The sequence below is a fragment of the Sycon ciliatum genome, chromosome 8 (assembly GCF_964019385.1).
Source record: "Sycon ciliatum chromosome 8, ocSycCili1.1, whole genome shotgun sequence".
Classification (NCBI taxonomy): domain Eukaryota; kingdom Metazoa; phylum Porifera; class Calcarea; order Leucosolenida; family Sycettidae; genus Sycon; species Sycon ciliatum.
In genome coordinates, this window is record NC_088650.1 from 16654075 (window position 1) to 16672802 (window position 18728).

At 47.1% G+C, this 18728-nt stretch overlaps 2 protein-coding genes across 2 annotated transcripts in view; both read right to left on the reverse strand.

Annotated features, from left to right (window-relative positions):
• LOC135823884 (uncharacterized) overlaps positions 1–18728 on the reverse strand; it is a 189783-nt gene that overhangs the window by 119624 nt on the left and 51431 nt on the right. The window lies entirely within an intron of this gene.
• LOC135823872 (uncharacterized) overlaps positions 1–18728 on the reverse strand; it is a 33197-nt gene that overhangs the window by 12214 nt on the left and 2255 nt on the right. Inside the window, exons 2-15 of the mRNA XM_065336730.1 lie at positions 16172–16625; positions 15062–15208; positions 14029–14119; positions 12781–12876; positions 12124–12195; positions 10154–10263; positions 9463–9513; positions 9056–9128; positions 8337–8380; positions 4604–4952; positions 2571–4034; positions 1748–1937; positions 911–992; positions 617–731 (exon numbers count right to left, since the gene is read on the reverse strand). Of these exons, the coding sequence (XP_065192802.1) occupies positions 617–731; positions 911–992; positions 1748–1937; positions 2571–4034; positions 4604–4952; positions 8337–8380; positions 9056–9128; positions 9463–9513; positions 10154–10263; positions 12124–12195; positions 12781–12876; positions 14029–14119; positions 15062–15208; positions 16172–16625 (3338 nt within the window). The remainder of the gene's footprint in view (positions 1–616; positions 732–910; positions 993–1747; positions 1938–2570; positions 4035–4603; positions 4953–8336; positions 8381–9055; positions 9129–9462; positions 9514–10153; positions 10264–12123; positions 12196–12780; positions 12877–14028; positions 14120–15061; positions 15209–16171; positions 16626–18728) is intronic.

Below are 18728 nucleotides of genomic sequence, written 5' to 3' on the forward strand. Positions count from 1 at the left end.
AAGAAGGAGGGCACGCCTGACATCTGCACCGTCACGTTTCAAGCGGCTAAATGGCAGCTTGCCTTTCACTAACGAGCCACCTTTCTGTTTCATCGTAGAAAACTGGAGGAGGTGCACACCACGCTAATCGTTTCGGTGCTCTTGTCAAGATGAAGCTGCAGCACAGCGGTTGGCAAATGGCAGCAATAAGGATTAATGTTGCAAGGCTCTTAGGGTGCCTCTGCAACACAAGCATTTCGATATGAAGTCAAGGTACTTGAGGGAAACAGAGCAAGCCGCGAGTCAAGTTGAGTCTGCCCTCAACAAAAACGTTGACACAATAGCTTCCTTCTAAAAACGGTTCTTGTCAGTTCCGAAAGGTGATGATCGTCTGTTGATTCACCTTACTGTCAAAATGGTTTCACTTCATACATCTGGGTCCACTCTAGCTAGAACTAAGGTGCAACTAAAGTGATCAGTAGAGTAAGCAGTTAGAGACAAACAACAAGCTGTGGGCGAACAAACAAGTGCATCCCTTCCATCGTGTGATTCCCAGAGCATACATACCTCTACAGATGCAGTTTGATCATTTTCGGTATTCTACGGCAGGTTAACATAATTATTACGTTATCCTTACCTCAATCTCCTGAAGCCACTCTTTCAGCTGGACAAAACTGCTGTGGTTATTGATGTCGTAAACACAGATCACACCGTCTGCTTTGCGGAAGTACTGCTTGGTGAATGTCCGGTACCTGTACATGATAACGAGCCATTGGTTTTCTTCACGTGTCCATTTTCGACTGTGTATGCAAATTAAATCTTCCACATCTGAAAGCTGTAACAATAACCACATGGCGTTGAGCCGCAAGCATGCAATATCCACAAAGCAGTGCACCGTTGGCCTGGCCCCCACTTGTCCAATTTGACTCACCTCTCCTGGCCAGCTGTGTCCCACAGCTGCAGCACGGTCACATGGCCGTCCACTTCCAGAACTTTCATCTTATAATCCACACCTGGTGCATGTATGCACACACATCACATCACACAGAGCAACAACAGCCGATAAATTTACTATCAGTTTAGCAAGGTTAGAATCGGATGGGGATTCACATTTTAGCAAGGGAACAACTAAACTCTGAACTGGCTAAAAGCACTGGCAGCAGCCCACAAATTTACAGTTCGCGTGATATTCAGTCTGACAGAGGTTTCTGAATCCGTTGGAACGCCACCTCCCTTAAGATCAAGGCGCAGATGCAGCTCCTAAAGCGGTGGGTGGCGAGTAGATCAAAACAATCACCAAAGTGGTCAAAGACTGAAAATCCCATTGCTGCATCCATGTGTTTGCCGTGTGATAGCAGCCAATAGCTAAGTCAATGTTCACCTGACATATGATGAGCACATACATTTTGTAGCACAGCTAGCAAAGGAAATGTGTTACCATTATACGTCTGAAAGGAGTTGATCAGAGCCAACCTTTTTGCGCAAGATCATGAATTTCCAAACTATGGCCTACACATGTTTCTAGGGAAGAATACTGTGGCTATTGAGAAGTCACACAGAATTCCTGATGTGGTTGAAAACTCAACCATAGCTGTGTGTACAGAACTGTCAGGCACCAAAGTATGGGTTATTTGAGCAACTCGGGCCATGACTCTGGATGTGTTACATGCAGACGTTAACTAAGCGGTAAGGCCAGTTCAGATTTTGGTGCTCTCCACTAATTTGCATCCATAAATCCCAATATGTCGTTCCTCGCAAACACACTTACCCACAGTTGACTTGAACTCGCCGGCATAGTCAGCCGAGGTGTTACACAGCCTCCATATATAGCTGGTCTTTCCAACGCCAGCATCTCCGCACAGGATTACCTTGAAGACTCTCTCTGGCATGATACCAACACGCCGTGCGATCGACGGAGACACTGGACGCTGGCGAGTTTGATACTGCGGTGTTGTGGCCTGCACCGTGATGAAAGGACGTATACAGTCATGTACATGTGCACACGCACGCATGCGTGAACACAGACACACACACACGTAAACACACATACACACACACACACATAACCACACATGTACACACACATATACACCCACACACAAAACACCCACACACACACAAAACACCCACACACACACACACACACACACACACACACACACACACACACACACACACACACACACACACACACACACACACACACACAAAACACACACACACACACACACACAACACATGTCCCTGTTTGCCTGTCAGTTACAAGAAGATGTGCCAGTGCCCCGCCTATATACCATGTGCAGCAACCCAGGAAGAGCCGTACAGCATAACACGTACACATGAAACGGGCAAATCAAGTCATGCAGTCTTCCTGTTGTGTCTCAAGTCACTAATCCCGCAGCAGCAAGAGCAACCGCTCACGGAATATCCTGCCGCCACGGTTGATTCCTTTCATCTGCATGGGTCCTGAAACCATGGCCAGGTTTTGGCTGCCCAAAACAGACTTCATTGAGCAAAAAACTAGAGTGTTTGCTTGATCATGCACGCATTAGCTGATGATCAGCTCACATGTTCATAACACAGTATCTTACCTGGATTGGGTGCACAACCACTGGCATTGCCTCTGGCTTTCCTGGAGCTGCTTGCTCCTCTGCTGTCAGTTCCATCAGGGATAAGTTGCCGACTGATTCTCGCCTTGGCCCGTCTCTGGTGAGTTTGCTTTGTACGACCGCTTCTCCCTGGCTGTCGCGCCGGCCTAGATTCTGCTCATCGCTGGACGACGATCGCAGGTGACTGCGCGGAGCAGGCATTGACACGGCACCGACGGGAAAGTTCTTCTCCTGCCGAGAGAATGCATCGTTCAGGCTCTCCAAAGCTGAGAGCTGCTTGGCAGGCTGCTGCTGCTGCTGCTGCTGAGGCTCCACCGAGGCCAACGGGTGCACTCGCACTTCTTCGAGTTTCCGCCGCTTTTTCTTCCCGCGCATATGTGCACCTCCTCCGTGCGGTTGCAGAGAGCGGGTGCGCTTGAACGGCTGTGTGCTTTCATTACTAGCAGGTTGGTGCACAGCCATGTTGGTCATTTCTCGTTCCAAAGCAGTCGGCCCTGGAGTGGATGTTAAGCTGTTATCAGTGCTGCTGCTTTCATGGTGCTCCTCGATCAGACTTTTGAAGCTGCGCAAGCTCACTCTGTCATCACCGCCACCGTCCGCTTCCCAACCGATCGACTGCGACGGTGTGGTGTGCGCCGTGCTCGGCGTGGCCGGGGAATACCGGCGTCGCATGCTGGGGCTAAGACCGTATGGGGACACGGGAAGCGACGAATGGAATCTGACAGGGCGGCCACTGGTCGGAGCGTCCGATGACCACACAGGCTGAGCTGCTCTTGAGCCATCTGAGTAGTGTGCTGGTGAAGAGTAGTCCAGCGAGTATGTCTGTGGTAGCACAGGAGAGGCAAACTGACTGGTTTCCTCTTGATAGGAATGTGACTGTGTTGACGCTGGTGCGGAGTGCTGAAAGCGCCGTGCCCAGCTCGCACGTGCATGGTCACCATCCGACAGCAGCATCTTGTCCTGCTTCTGAACCCTCTGCTGGATGCTGGAGTGTCTCGTCATACGCTTAGAAGCGCTCTCGGGCTCAGACTGGTGCGCAGTGGGCTGCCCTGAGAACGTGAACTGAGATGACATTGAGCAGCTCAAAGCTTGGGATTTCACTCCTGCAGAGGAGCTATTGTCGTGTGTTGCCGCGGTAGGAGTAGTTCCCATCTGGAGGTGTCGCTTCTCTGTTGTTCTCTCTGGCGAGTTCCCTTTGGAACGATCTGCTGAGCGTTGGCTTCGAACAGTCTTGACTGGAGGCCCATGTGTCTGCACTGACGTAAGTTCCACAGTAGATGCACCCTCTTCCTTGAACACAGACTCGGGGGACACTCTCGATGCACTTGCGGTATCGTCGGTGTCCCGTCCATCGACGCAGTCCGTCACCTGTGACTGTGATTGCGACACGGTGGATGACGTCAGCTGAACACGTGAGGTAGCATCGGACTCGCTAGCCTCCTCAACCTGCGACACAATAGAAAAAAAGGTTCCGACATCTATCTCAATTATTGCTGCATCTGCCGCTAGGGTTTACCGGGTGTTAGCGGCCGTCGTGAGTTCCCTTCGGGAACGGGCACGATAATTTACTTTTACGATACTTCTCCATTATTCACCTATGTCTGAAGAAAATGTTGAAAGATCGGACTCTGCTGGGATGACAGCTACACCATAGGCTTAGCTCAGTGGTTAGAGCATCGCTGGCCTCAAGCGAAAGTCCCCGGTTCGAGTCCTGACGGCGACAGTCCATTTTTTCTTCACACTTTTCCCTTTTCCATTCCCTCAACAAGTTAATATTCACCTATGCTAAACAAATTATTTCTTGTGGGACAGAACTGCAAAACGTGACAAGCGAAATGGTCCCTACATCAACTGCAATACTGGTGTCTTGGCAACTCATGACCATTTCAATACAAAATGGCAGTCACATCACAAAAAATACGCCAAAGCTCCATTCTCTGCAGTGGAAGGTTGTTGCAAAGAGGACTCTAGGCACGTCTGACAACCATGCAGACCATGCTAGCTACACACCTTACCAACGCATGCGTCAGCCTACTACGTGTGTACTGCACTCCCAGAGGTCTGCCGCCATCATCGCTGTCTGCATCGCTGTCGGCCGTGGTGGACTTGCGTCGCAGGAAGCGGTCCATGGCCAGCGGCACTGGGCTCTGTAGCTGTCTTGCTTGCATGTACGCCGCATTCTGCCGGCTGCCAATCTCAATGCCCCGCGCTCTGTGGCGCCTGCCCGGCACCAGTCGCATCGGCGAGGCATCTGTATCGTCGTCAGATGTGTACAGGGGAAGAGCACCGCGCAACCCTCGCTTCGTCTTGTGGATGGCCTTGCCCTTGAACGGTGTCGACCAGTCTTCTTCTGATTCATACCACCTACAGCAGCAACAGAACACAACCAGCAATGGCTTTGATTTCGATATCATTACCATTCTATAGTAAAGAAAAGGACCAAGGAACTACAAGTTACGCTGTAATGTCCACTAACACCACCAGTTACTTGACAATCAGCTCATGCGATAACATTGGCTGATTGCACAACATTGACCGACAGTATTGACGTTCTACAACTAACATGCTGCTCAATGAAATCCAATCAGGCGAGTGAATGCCACACCGGACAGCGCTGTGCAGCTCTAGACCTGCGGACACTGAGTACGCCAGCACTGCCTACGTCCACTGCCTCGCTGACAAAGTGAAAGATCAGCTGCTACGCATAAGTAAGAGAGCACTTAGATGCATATTTGAGCATGACACATTCACGTGGACATCATACTTGCTTGAGCGATACCACATAATTAGCTTAGACAAAAGATATCATACTAAGTCCATATTCTTCGTGTTCCGTTGCATCCACAATATCTGCAGTTCTCTCCTCTCTGACATGTTCTCCCTTCGCCGTGACTGCGCTCACACAGATAGAGTAACCCGCGGCCAAGTCAATTACTCCCTTTCCTTACCCATTGTGCAAGCTCAAGCTGGATACAGATCTATTGTTGTAGTACGTTATTTTGTGTACGTCGTGTGTACGTCATGTTGGTGCATGCGCATGTTGCTGTGGTATGAAAAGCTGTCTTCGTCTTGCGAGTTCATGATGTCTTCGTCTTGAGTTCGTCATGTCTAGTTGTGTTTCGTCGTCGTGTCAATAAACAGTCTTCTAAATGTAGTTATCGTCGTCCCTTTGTATAAGTGTGGAGATGGCACGGGACTGGGGGCAGGTAGAGAAAAACGAGTTACAACATTGGTGGCAGCGGTAATGGAAATTTGTAAATCTCAACTTCTGGATTCGTCCTGCGTGGCCTTCGCTCCCAGTTTCCGATGTCATCTCCAGTCGTCCTATCGTCACAGTTTCGTCAGTCTTCAAGAAGTTCGTCCGTCGTCCTCGTCCTTCATCATTCGTCTCTCCCGTCTCTTGTCAGTCGTCGTCACTGGTGGTCCCGGACACGACGTAAAACTGTGCCCAGAAGAAAAGCAAAAAAAAAAAGAAGAAGAAAAAGGACGGATGGTCCCGGACACGACGTAAAACTGTGCCCAGAAGAAAAACTGAAACAGAAAAAAAAGAAGGATGGAAGGTGAAGGCTGCAGTGTGAGGATGTGGACGCTGAGCAGCGCTCCTGGAGATGGTGGACGACATGGCAGACGGCGTGAGGAGTTTCGTTGGTGAGAGGGTACGTGTGTTGTTGTGAACGTGATGAGAATGTGAGTTTTGTATTTTCTGTTCTCCCAACATTTTGTTCTTTATTATTTGCTCTCCTCGAGGGTAAAGAGGCGCCCGCACAGCGCGTGTGTTCTGTTTGTTTTTTTATTTGCTCTTCTATGAGGATAACTAGAGGCCCCCACAGAGCCAGTGGATTTTGTTCTTTTTGTTATTCCTATGATTTGTGCTCTCACATTTTTAGAATTTTTGCGTGATCGTGAGGTGGTGTGTTGAGTGAAGCATAAGTTAGAGTTTTGAGGTTATCAGTTCCCACACATGTGACAGCGATCGTGGCTGGTGTTCTGGGTGGGCGGACAGAGTTTTTTTTTTGAATGATCTGCAGTGCAGGCAGAGGTATTTTATTTCTGGGTGTGACTGGTGTGGTATGATTAAGTGATTTGTGTGATCTTTTCCTCTTTTTACTCTGTTTTATTATTAGAATCGAGGACGATTCTACTCTTGGGAGGGAGTTATGTTGTAGTACGTTATTTTGTGTACGTCGTGTGTACGTCATGTTGGTGCATGCGCATGTTGCTGTGGTATGAAAAGCTGTCTTCGTCTTGCGAGTTCATGATGTCTCCGTCTTGAGTTCGTCATGTCTAGTTGTGTTTCGTCGTCGTGTCAATAAACAGTCTTCTAAATGTAGTTATCGTCGTCCCTTTGTATAAGTGTGGAGATGGCACGGGACTGGGGGCAGGTAGAGAAAATCGAGTTACAACACTATTTCATTCCTTGGTGCTGACCGCTTTAATGCGCTTTCCGAATCCCTTCGCACAAATCATATCCCCAATTCATTTCGCCAGGAACTTAACAATTTCATTCATCTTGGGCACCCTGTAAGAAGACCTACAAAAAAAATACACTGGGATGTGAATTGGTGCACGGCGCAAACTTGATTCACGTGATCGGATTTCATTGAGCAGCATCGTATCATCAATCAATGTAGCTAAGCAGGATAGATTTCTCTTCTTGCTTTCCTCTGCAGTTTCTTGTACGTGATCTTGTTCAGATGAAGGCCCTTGAGTGCCTCCAACAATGGTAGATTCGGGTTGTAATGTTAGATAGTGGCAAGGACAGAGCATCACCTGCACATCCATACAAGGTTGTACCGTAATTCCGCGCATATAAGCCCACAGGCCTATATCCGGATATAAGCCCACCTCCGTTTATAAGCCCATGGGCTAATAAACAGACACAAATGCAACTCACGTGTCAAGTAGAATTTTTCACAAAATGGACTCTTCCTACCATGGTACAGCAGGTCAGTGCAGTTTACCAGTAGAGTATGGTAGACTCACCATGAGCCCGGACTTGTACTTTTTCGTGAACCTTCAAAATTCGAATATTGGCCCATGGGCTAAAAAACGAACGTGTTGTACTGGATATTATATCCCCAAACTGCATTATTTCACATATAAGCCCATGGGCTTATATGCGCGGAACTACGGTATGTTGTAACATAGCTCGCGGTATGGAACTCCCAAGCTCCGCACTGTAGCTCAAGGACGTTTTCTCTTGTTCTGGTTCAGTATGGGTGTTAGCGAAGGCAGAATAACCAGTATTAAACACTCTTGATAGCTCAACACGTACTGAGCCAGGGGATGCACCTGAGCTTGAAGTTCAACCTTCTGTGGACCATACTCACCCTGCTACCAATGTGGAACCAACGACTATGTTAAAACAGTGTTACACCTGATCACCAATAGGGCTTGAAAGTGATGACGTCAAAAACGGCAAGGGAGTAGTAAGTTGACATCAGATTTCTATTTTGGATCCACTAAGGTGAGACTTTGCTATTGCCTCAGTGTGTGGGTGCATAGCAACCCACGCAAGTCGTATGCAGGTGTGACCTTTTCTTCGCCACCGATTGTCACCCCACCCTGATTAGCCAACCCAGTCAATTTCACTGGCTAGATCACCATGCTGTGAGTAAGACCGCTTGAAATGTGCTTGGATCCATACAAACACTGGATCCAAGTGGATCCAGTTATTGAATTTTTGAAATTGTTGCTATAGCACTTTCAAGCCCTATATAACCATACAGTAGCAATGGGTCTACTTACTTTTCAGTGGAGGCCTGCTTGCCATCTGCAACTTTGTCATGCCGCTGCAAGTAGAGGACATACAGCGCACCATAAATTCTTACAATATTAACACACTAACCTCCAACAAAAATCTTGCATATTTATAAGCGGAGGACATGCAATAGTAGCTGTTTTTCCTAACTGAAGATAAGCATCTGATGACGCAACCACTCCCAGTAAGAGGATAACATTCATGACAAATCATGGTATGTTGTCTACTTGTACTTATGTGGAGTGACTACATCATGGCTTGAAGAACAGCACACAATAATTATAATATCAGTTCTTGTAGCAGTTGAGCACTCTTGCGTGGGGTAGTGCCTTTGCTGTTTGCGTTATGCAGAGCTCACTGACTTGTCCGTTTGAGCACTCTGGCAAGGTACGTTCGGGCCTGATTGGAAATTTTTATTTCCATTGCTATCAGGTTCGGCCTCATTTCCTCTGTGCTGCGCTGACGAGTCCACAAAGGACGAAACAGTTCTGTCCGCAGATTGAGTAATATCAGTTCATATAGTTCATTTTTGGACAGTGTGCCACAAAAAAAGAGAAGCTGCTGGCTACTCCAGAGAGCCTCAATGGCTATAGCCGCAAAAAAAAAGATTTATGAACCCACTACTGTTCGCTACAGCCAGCAAGTGGAGGATGCCATCATCAGTGCAAAGTTCTATGCATAATGAACACCTGTCTGTTCCCGTTACCTTGGACTGCTCGGTAGCGACAAGTTCATCTACCCTGTCCTGGAGCTGGCGCTTGAGGTCATTGTTCATTCGCCTGTGAGGCAGATGAGTGAGTGAGTGAGTGAGTGAGAGGAAAGGGAACAGAATTACCAAGACAGGAAGCAAACGTATGTAGAACACCCATTTTATATGTATCTCATTATCAGACACAGGCATGAAGAGCAGTGTTTTTTAGGCGCATGACCAGTTTATCAGAAAGCGCGAGCAACATTACGGACGCCACATGTCAACCTAATGTTAGGCTTTATGTCCGTGTCTCATGCAACCGGGATCCTCTACAGCCGTGTGACATGAAATTGTGTATCATTATTTCACATTCATTCATATTGTACCACTACCAAGTACCAGGACAGCGAACCTATACATACCTTAGATGATCAAGTTGCTTCTGCAGCACCTCGTTGTCACTCTCCGACAACCTGAGCACAACAACACAACATATTGACTAACAAGTAGAAAGAGCAAAGTCTGGAATTAGCATTGCTGTTTATTGTTTAATGTTTTTTTCTAATTTTACAACAAACTCTCCTCCTCCATCCGTTCACAGTTTTATTGATATTTTTCTTTTCGTTTTTTAATCTTAAACAGTTTCCTCTGAGACAAAAATGCGATAATACTCATAAAAAGGACACACTTCAGGCTCATTACAAACATCTTGAAAGTTTTCGTCTTCACAAGTATACTTTCAAGCCTTCTCATCAGGTGAAATACAGGCAAGGGAAAAGGAACAGGAACAGTGGATTAAATACAGTAAGAAGGTGGTAAAACAGCGCAAAAAGAAAGAAAGAAAGAAAGAAGATAGCTAAAGTAAACAGCGAAAATTGCAATAATGACACAAAGGTGCAAATGCGAGAAAACTCAATAAGCGCGACATTTTTAATCTTACTGTTTTAATATGTTCACATACCCAGCTCCGAAACAATAATGAAATACTATGGTACTGAGACTAGGTTTCTTCATTGCACCGTGGAGGAAGAAGTTGAAGTGAATAAGAAACAAATACAGTTGTCTAATACCAACAAAAATCTTGCATCTGAGTGTGTGCTTCACGTTTCTCACCTTGATAGGGATCTAGAAGGTGAATCGTGGCCGCTGCTCTCGATCTGGGCTTTCAGCTCATCCTGGCGGATTTGCTGAAACTGCAGCTCCGTCTCAAGTGTACTTCTCACCTGGGAAAATTGAATCGCACACGTGTCAGCACTCGTAAGTTGAGATACATTGTAGTGTCACGTCCTGGACGTGACCCTCGCGGTTTGACAGATCTTGTGACAGCAGGATCTGTGTAGTGTGCAGCTCTGTGATTGAGCTGTCACAATCTATACTATCACGTGGTTTGGCCAGTGTCTTGTCCCACGTGTTGAGCATGTAGGTTGAGCGGCACGCGCTGTTCCGCGTAGGTGTCATGCTTTTAGGTGTGATATCCCACGTTGGTGTCATGTCTCTTGGACATGACACATCGTATGATTCACCGCCGGAACCTGGGCAGGTAGGTTCTCGCGTGGAATGTTCTAGGTATGTTCCAGGAAGTTCTTGACTTCCTGGAAATGTACGCTCTAGGCTTCATGCAAGATCATGTGACTGAGAAGTCCTATTGATTTCCATGATCCCTTTCGCGCTTCGTGCAAGACACGAAGGGCCGTGCGCAAAAGAATGAGAGCTGAGTGCAGAAGAATGAGAGCTGAGTGCAGAAGAACGAGAGGCGTGCGCAAAAGAGCGGGGAACCGCGCGCAAAATGCAGGCGCAAAAGGAAGGCGTGGCAAGCGCGGTACAGCGACGCCGCGGTGACCCGCGAAGGGCCCGCCGGTGAAGTTCCCGGAAAAGGGACGCGGATATGAAACAACATCCCGCCGGAGTTACGCTGTTCTATCACGTCGGGTGAGCGGGCTCCCCGACGTGATCCATATAATTCCAAGATTTCCGCGGAGACGTAGGTGAGCGGGCTCCCTACGTCCCGATCCGGCTTTTTGCTCCGTTTGTGCTAATTATTCATTGTCGTTTTCGTTATTGAACTATTGATCTTTTGCTGTTTCCTTGCCATGCATGCGTTGTCAAACCTGTATTGTTTGCCGATTTCTAAGAACTATCACGCACCGTGCTTTGCACGAACTTCTCCATCTCGTCTCTTTGGTGCATAAAAGAACATTTGTCACCTCATAACAATCACAATTAACTCTCTTCCGAACTTGAGAATTACACTGAGTCTCTCAGACCCTCTACTGGTTGTCTTCTCTTCGTGTGTTAACCAAGGTGAGCAGAACACTAAGTTGGGTCGTCGACTATATTGGTCGACCGCCTGGCGGTTGGATTTGGTTGGGTTATGAGCGATCATGACAGGCAACGAACCTCGCAGGGATGCGACATTAGCGTTTACCCCCGAGCCATTTCAACAGTGGCGCTGGAGTGTGTGATTTTCATGAATTCCTAAGGCCACTGAGGACTACATAAAGCATAGCAAAGTAGAAGCAACGAGAAGAGGGAGTATAGGATATAGTGACGCCGAGTTTCCCACACTGGGTGATCATTAGACAACAGATGATCGGCTAATGGGTGAAACTCAGAGTCACAACGTGTTATCCCCCTCTTCTTGCTGTAAATAGCTCTGTCCTTGGGCATCGACTACTCTATTGAACAGCCTGCAACATTTCTGTTTTCAAATTAGAAGCCCCTCTTTGGATCGTGAATTGCACACAATCCGGTTTGTATGGAGGCTTCTGCGTGCACATTCAGACACGCAATGGCACAGCCAGTGTTGTGCAGTCTTCTTAGGGGCCGTCCAAGGTTACCAATAATATTTTGAAAACGAAAAGTTTTCGTTTGGGGGTGGGTGGGTTTGATGGAGTTTCGTTTTGGAAATAATTATTGAATGCAGATGGAGAATACCCAGTTTCTTCTGGGTTTCGAAAATTGATATCAATATTTTATTGGAATTCGTTTTACTTGCAGAAAGGGTGGGTGGGTGTGTGGGGGCTGAAAAATACAAAAACGTTTCGTTTTGTAAAAACAATCGGTAGCCCCAGACGGCCCTTCACCTGTTGTAGCTCCTCGCAACGAGTCTCCATCTGCTTTTCCTTCTGACTGAGCTGTTCGACTTTACTTTGCAGCTGCATGAAGGGCAGAAGAATGCAGTCATCAGGCAGTGACAGTCAATCCTGAAGTCCAGTAAATAACGGTGTTCTTCTACAGTGTCCAGGAAATGCAGGAGAACCGACCGTATTCGGACACTTCGGAACTGAACGGTGCTCATGTCAGACTTATCCGCACTGTACTCGGAGACACACTACAATCTTACCCTCTACAGCATTCTCTTTAAATGGGCTCACTGCACCAAGAGCAATGATGCTATTCACAAGCATACACAATGGGATCTGACGGTTAAGACCTTTCGTGCGGTGAAATAGTTCAATGTACCACCATGGACGGAAAGGAAAGTTCAAGATTGAACAGCAGGTACCTGCCTACAGAGCCAGAGTGCCTGCTTGAGGGAGGCGAACATAATAGAGACGGCCAAACATGGGAAGTTCCGGTAAGAGAGGCTCTCCTGTACTTCGGTCATACAAGAAATTGATATCCCAAAAGGAATAGCCTGCAACCCTCTTACAGCAGATGAGTAAATCACCCCTTTGTCGCTCTGGTCACATTCTATCCCACGTCGCTGCACTGAATGCAAACTCATACAAGATTCTTACCCCGTTCACATGCCGTAGTGCCACGTCAAGCTTGCTCTCACGCTCCTCAATTTCGCGGATCATTTCGTCTCTCAGGCGCCGAAGCCGGTCCTCTTCCTGTGGGAAATGAAAGGTGGAGGAAAGACAGATACGGAGCGTATCATGCATGCACGTATATGTGCAACGCCAGAGAGAATACCGGCACTCACAGCCACCCTGCTTGACACGGTGCAGCCCACATATACACAGGGTACTATTCATCACAGTTACAGTCGGTGTCTACAACTTGGTGTCATGTTGCCGGTGTGTGAGGTCGGCCAGAGCGCGCGTTCGGTGTGGGTGGAATTAGTTACAGTCTACTCCTGATATAACGAACACCGTTGCGCACGAGAATTAGTTCTTTTTAGCCGAAGATTGTTATAACAGAAATGCATTCACTCCATACAAACAGCATGTTCCGACTGGAAAGGGGCCCATTACTGTATGAGCACACTTGGTTTTCATGCGGCCCTACAAGAAACGGCTTGTTACAAACGAAAAAAGTTCGTAGTAAAGGATCAACTTTGTTTGGGTTCAAACAGGGACATGAAAGTGGTTCGCTATATCACGAAATTCGCTGTGTACGAGTTCGTTATAAGTGGAGTCGACTGAATCAACATGGCATTCTCATGATAACCTGGGAAGTGGCTGGCACTGTTTAAGCCGGTAAACATGCATTTGGCTGTGATTGATATTGGTTGGTTGGGAACCCAGGAACATAACACATAAACATGACAGGTGCAGGGGCGTCGCACACGGTACGGTCACTACGGTATTGACCGTACCACTATTTGCCCCAAGTACCCCGTGAATCAAAAAAATGCACTGATTTGGGCTCTAAATTGCCAAAATGTTCGGCTCAGCCATCCCTCCCCCACGGGTAAATTGCACTTCAGTTGGCTGACCATATCACACTAAAATACCTTCCGACGCCCCTGAGGTGTCTATGCAACCTTAGACGTTGTAGAGTGCCCAATGTCCAGTGGACAGGGCTGGTAATGGGTGCCTGTTTATGAGAAATATTGCAGGCTGTGCCTGGCTGATGAATCGGCTGAGCAAAAACTTGGCTAGTCCCCTCAGTAAATTCACGATGCAGAGCATAGATTGCATACATGGAACCACTGAGTTGGCTTGTACTAGCGTACTGCTGTGCAGCAGATTGCAATACAGTACCATGTGGAGCCAGCAGTTAACAATTCTGTCATTAGGAGACTAGTAATAGTTGCTGACCTGCATTCGCAGCCGGTGCCTCTCTGTCTCAATTTGATTCGTGGCCTCTTCGTCAAGCTCCTGAGCTCTCCGGTCTAGGTCCCGGGTTTCCCTAAATAGCCAGAAAAAAAGGATAGTCGAGGGACATGAACAAGCTTCAAACTCCACTTTAGCAACATTCCAAATTTTCACAAGTAATTTTCATGTTATCTCATTGGGTGGGACACAGGCAAAAAAAGAAACTGGACACTACAAGTTAATACAGCAAATACACTGGTTAGGAGAGACTAAAGAACTCAGTCAAAACCAATAACATTATTACCTTCATCTCTATGGGATTAGCCTATCAATAATCGACCCACTACATGTATTGCAGTCTCCTATAGCACTGAAGCATCACACGCGTGCACGGTGATGATAGCGATACTACAGCAGAAGCCATAGCAGCTTGTGCTGGGTTAGCACCATTCGGCAGCTTGCAAGGCTGAAGAGCCACTATTCAGCCTGGTCTACACCTCACAGCTCTGAAGTGGCTTTTTCTGGCCAGTGAATCCCTTCTTTTTGGTCTTTTTTCTCTTTTTTTTTCACGCACACACATCACACCACATACTCGGAATGCACTGGCTGTTGGTAACCACCCAGGAGAATGAAAGAAAAGTCAGGAGGAGTCTGAGAATGAGAAGAAAGACGTGTGTGCCCATAATCGTCGGGAATCACACACACATAGACACACACACATACATACACACATACACACAAACACACACGCATGCATACACACACACACACACACACACACACACACCCACACACACACATACATACACATGCACGAATGCACACACACATACACACACACACACACACCCACACACCCACACGCACACACACACCCACACACACACACGCACACACACACCACACACAACACACACACACACACACACACACACACACACACACACACACACACACACACACACACACACACACACACACACATACACACACACACACAAATACATACATACATACACACAAACACCCTACCTACCGTTGTAAGTCGGTGCTCATGCGCTCACGCTGCAGCTCGGCGTCTTGCAGTTGCTGTGATACAGTGTCAAGGAATGATGAGAACGGGTCCAGTAGCTCTGGTCGCGTCAGCCTCAGTTTATCCCACAGTAACAGCAGATCGCCATGTCTACACATAATAGAGTAGCAAGACGGGAACACAACAGTTATCTAGCTAATATCTCGCCGTCTGCTTCTTTTCGTTTTCTTGCATTCCCCCTTCAGCTTTCTTCCTCTGATGGCCAACTAACTTCCACCAGGTTTGGCTTTTGTACTTGTACGAATACCTCTTTGCCTCTGTGCCTTTGTGTGGTCTTGGTAAGAAAATAAACAAAATAAAAACACCTGTCTTGCTTTGTTCAATGGGCACTGGATGGCATTCACTTTAAAACTAGAAACTGGCCAACTTTAGAAGTATTCATTAGTTGAGGGAATGGAAAAGAGAGAAACGCACAAACATTATCTTCGATACGGTCCATTTCAGTTCGGGCTCATATCACAAATGCCACTTCACGTAAAAAAAATGCAGAGAAATCGCATACAGAACACGATTGCATCTCTGTGGAGCAGTGTCTGTGGCGGTGTTGTGTTTAGATCAATTTAGTAGTGCTATGCGTTGATGAGAATCTTCGCGCACGCACTTATAAGATGTAGAGGCATCCAAACACTTACAGTACTGAGTACTACAGACAGCTAACATACCTTCCCTTCACCATATTTATCTGAAATTGTCTTCATTCATGTCACATGAAAATCGATTTTGGAAAACTTTCATGACTTCGTTCTTGTGTGGCAATGACAGCTGAGTTTGTTCTCTTTATTGCTATTTTAGAATTGTTGTCTCCGTGTCGATTATATTCATGTATTTGTGCATACCTTCATATTATCCACTTGTACATATCTTCATGCATTCACTTGTGAATATCTTCACACATATCCTCAACCTATGCGACTAGATACAATCTCGCAGGTACCAAATCAAACAGTGCCAGTTTCTCCAGCTGTCTGAACAACAAAATGGTGCACAGCACAAAGGAGGAGTTTGCCTAAGGCAGCTCGCCTCAATGCATTCCCTAAGATACGGTTAGTTTACCCTTTCAGTGCTGGAAAGTAGGTATCCAGCTCGGATTCAGTTCCACTGTGCATGTCACTGGCCCGCCGCTGGACATGGGATTTCACTTTGAACGATTCGGCCTTGGCTGCAGAGCGGTGGGTAGCATCGGCCGAGTGCCGACGATGCTCCTCCCCTGCTGGCACGCCGTGGAAAGGAGACAGGCGCCGTGCCGATGCACTAGCACCCAGAACAGGCTTGCCGTCGAGGCTTCCCCGCGCCACGACCTCGCGTGACTCTTCCTCAACGGCCGTCAGGAAAAGCGCCTCGAGCTCTTCCTCAGCATGGCGCTGCTGAGGGCTGAGCAGCTGGAGCAGCGACCGTACACGTGCCTTCGGCCAATGCCAGTCCTCTCTGAGCAATTTCTCGAGAAGCTCACAGCTGGGGTCAACATTATAGTGATCTAGCATGGCTTTGACTCGACCAGAATAAGCACCTGTACACGGCGGCACAAAAGACAATACAATGCAATGAGATTCGAATAGGCCTCGCCAACACAAGATCTTTACTACAGCGATGAGTTCTATCTGTGAGACAAACACTAGTGGATCTGAAAATTTCCTACTCGATTTTCCTGAGACATTCATCAGGGAAATCTGCAGTAACAATAGTACTATCTAGGCAAGGAAATCTGCCTTTTAACAATAGTACTAGCTAGGCAGGGAAATCTGCCTTTTAACAATAGTACTATCTAGGCAAGGAAATCTGCCTTTTAACAATAGTACTAGCTAGGCAGGGAAATCTGCCTTTTAACAATAGTACTAGCTAGGCAGGGAAAGCCGCAGTATAAGTGCAGGGGGAGTGAGAAGTATAGAGGTGAGGTGTAATTAAAGATACTAACAGTGCATGTTTGAAGTAGGTGTGAACTGATAACAGGGATGGTTGAAAAGTAGAAAAGTGGCAACAAAAGGTGAGTGTAAGAGATGCCAGGCTGAGATGATGCAAGAGAGCTTGAGGTGCAGGTGTATGTGTATGCATGTGTGTGTGTGTGCAGTGTGTGTGTGTGTGTGTGTGTGTGTGTGTGTGTGCGTGCGTGCGTGCGTGCGTGCGTGCGTGCGTGTGTGTGAATGCGTTAAGAGTAAGTTTGGTGACGTTTGAGTCTTTTTCATTTCGGTTTTTCTTCTATTTCCCTTCACCTATCCCTGTTATCAGCTTCACACCTACACGTGTACCAGAAGCACTTACAGATTGTCTTTTTAATCACACATCACCTTTTTACTTCTCACTGCCCACACATTTTATTGCACGTATATTACATCTCCCTTACATTTCCTCTCACATCCTTTCCCCAGCTGGCCTGCACCCATCAGTTTCCCCGTGTTACTGTATAACTCCTTTCATTCCATTGGCCTAGGTGACCGCTTGCGTGGCCATATTTGCCGTAGCTACTCAGGCCCTTCATCTAGCTCCCTCTCTCTTTCTTACTCTCTCTCTCTCTCTCCCTCTCTCCCTCTCTCTCTCTGTCTCTCTGTCCCTCTGTCCTCTGTCCCTCTGTCTCTCTGTCTCTCTGTCTCTCTGTCTCTCTGTCTCCGTCTCCGTCTCCGTCTCTCCTCCTCCCTCCTCCTCCCTCCCTCCCTCTCTCTGTCTCTGTCTCTCTCTGTCTCTCTCTCTGTCTCTCTCTCTCTGTCTCTCTCTCTGTCTCTCTCTCTCTCTCTCTCTCTCTCTCTCTCTCTCTCTCTCTCTCTCTCTCTCTCTCTCTCTCTCTCTCTCTCTCTCTCTCTCTCTCTCTCTCTCTCTCTCTCTTCTCTGTCTCTCTGTCTCTCTGTCTCTGTCTCTCTCTGTCTCTGTCTCTCTCTGTCTCTCTGTCTCTCTGTCTCTCTGTCTGTCTCTCTCTCTCTCTCTCTCTCTCTCTCTCTCTCTCTCTCTCTCTCTCTCTCTCTCTCTCTCTCTCTCTCTCCATCCATCCATCATGTAGTAGTTCATCTTACTTGCAATCCTTGATGAGAATGAGACTGCAACGCAACGCTAGCAAGATTGCGTCCTTGGATTTTAACAACATTTTTCAAGGAAATTATCTGTGTCTTCGCAAAAATCTCCACCCCTCCTCCCCACTTTCAAGCCCTATTCAAGCTGTGACACTCGAGAAGCCTGAAGGAAGAATTGTGTTGTTGTTTTCATGAATCAGTTGTTGGAGCTGCTCAATAATAAAGGCGTGCGCCGTTGATTTGTTTTGGTTACTATTTTCTTCTCGTCGGCATATCTTCTAACATTAGCCCATAACTGTAGCCCATCTGTTCACGTCATGATCAGGAGCGGACCCTGAAAAACAAACAGAAGAAAAGGTTCAAACGGCATTGATCCTTTTCCCTGGGCTCAACTGAAGAAAAGGCTGATGGAAAGGCTGACGATCCACAGCACATGAACAGGTGAGGTTGAAAACAGACGCTCGCATGATTGTATCTTTGAACTTGCGTATGATGTTTTCTTGCGTTTCCGGTAAAGAAAATGACGCAATTTGCTGCTCTGAATAGTGAGCTTTTTGGGTTTTCTGCTGCTTTTTGCCACTGCTTTCATGATAGTCATGACACCAGTGAAACAT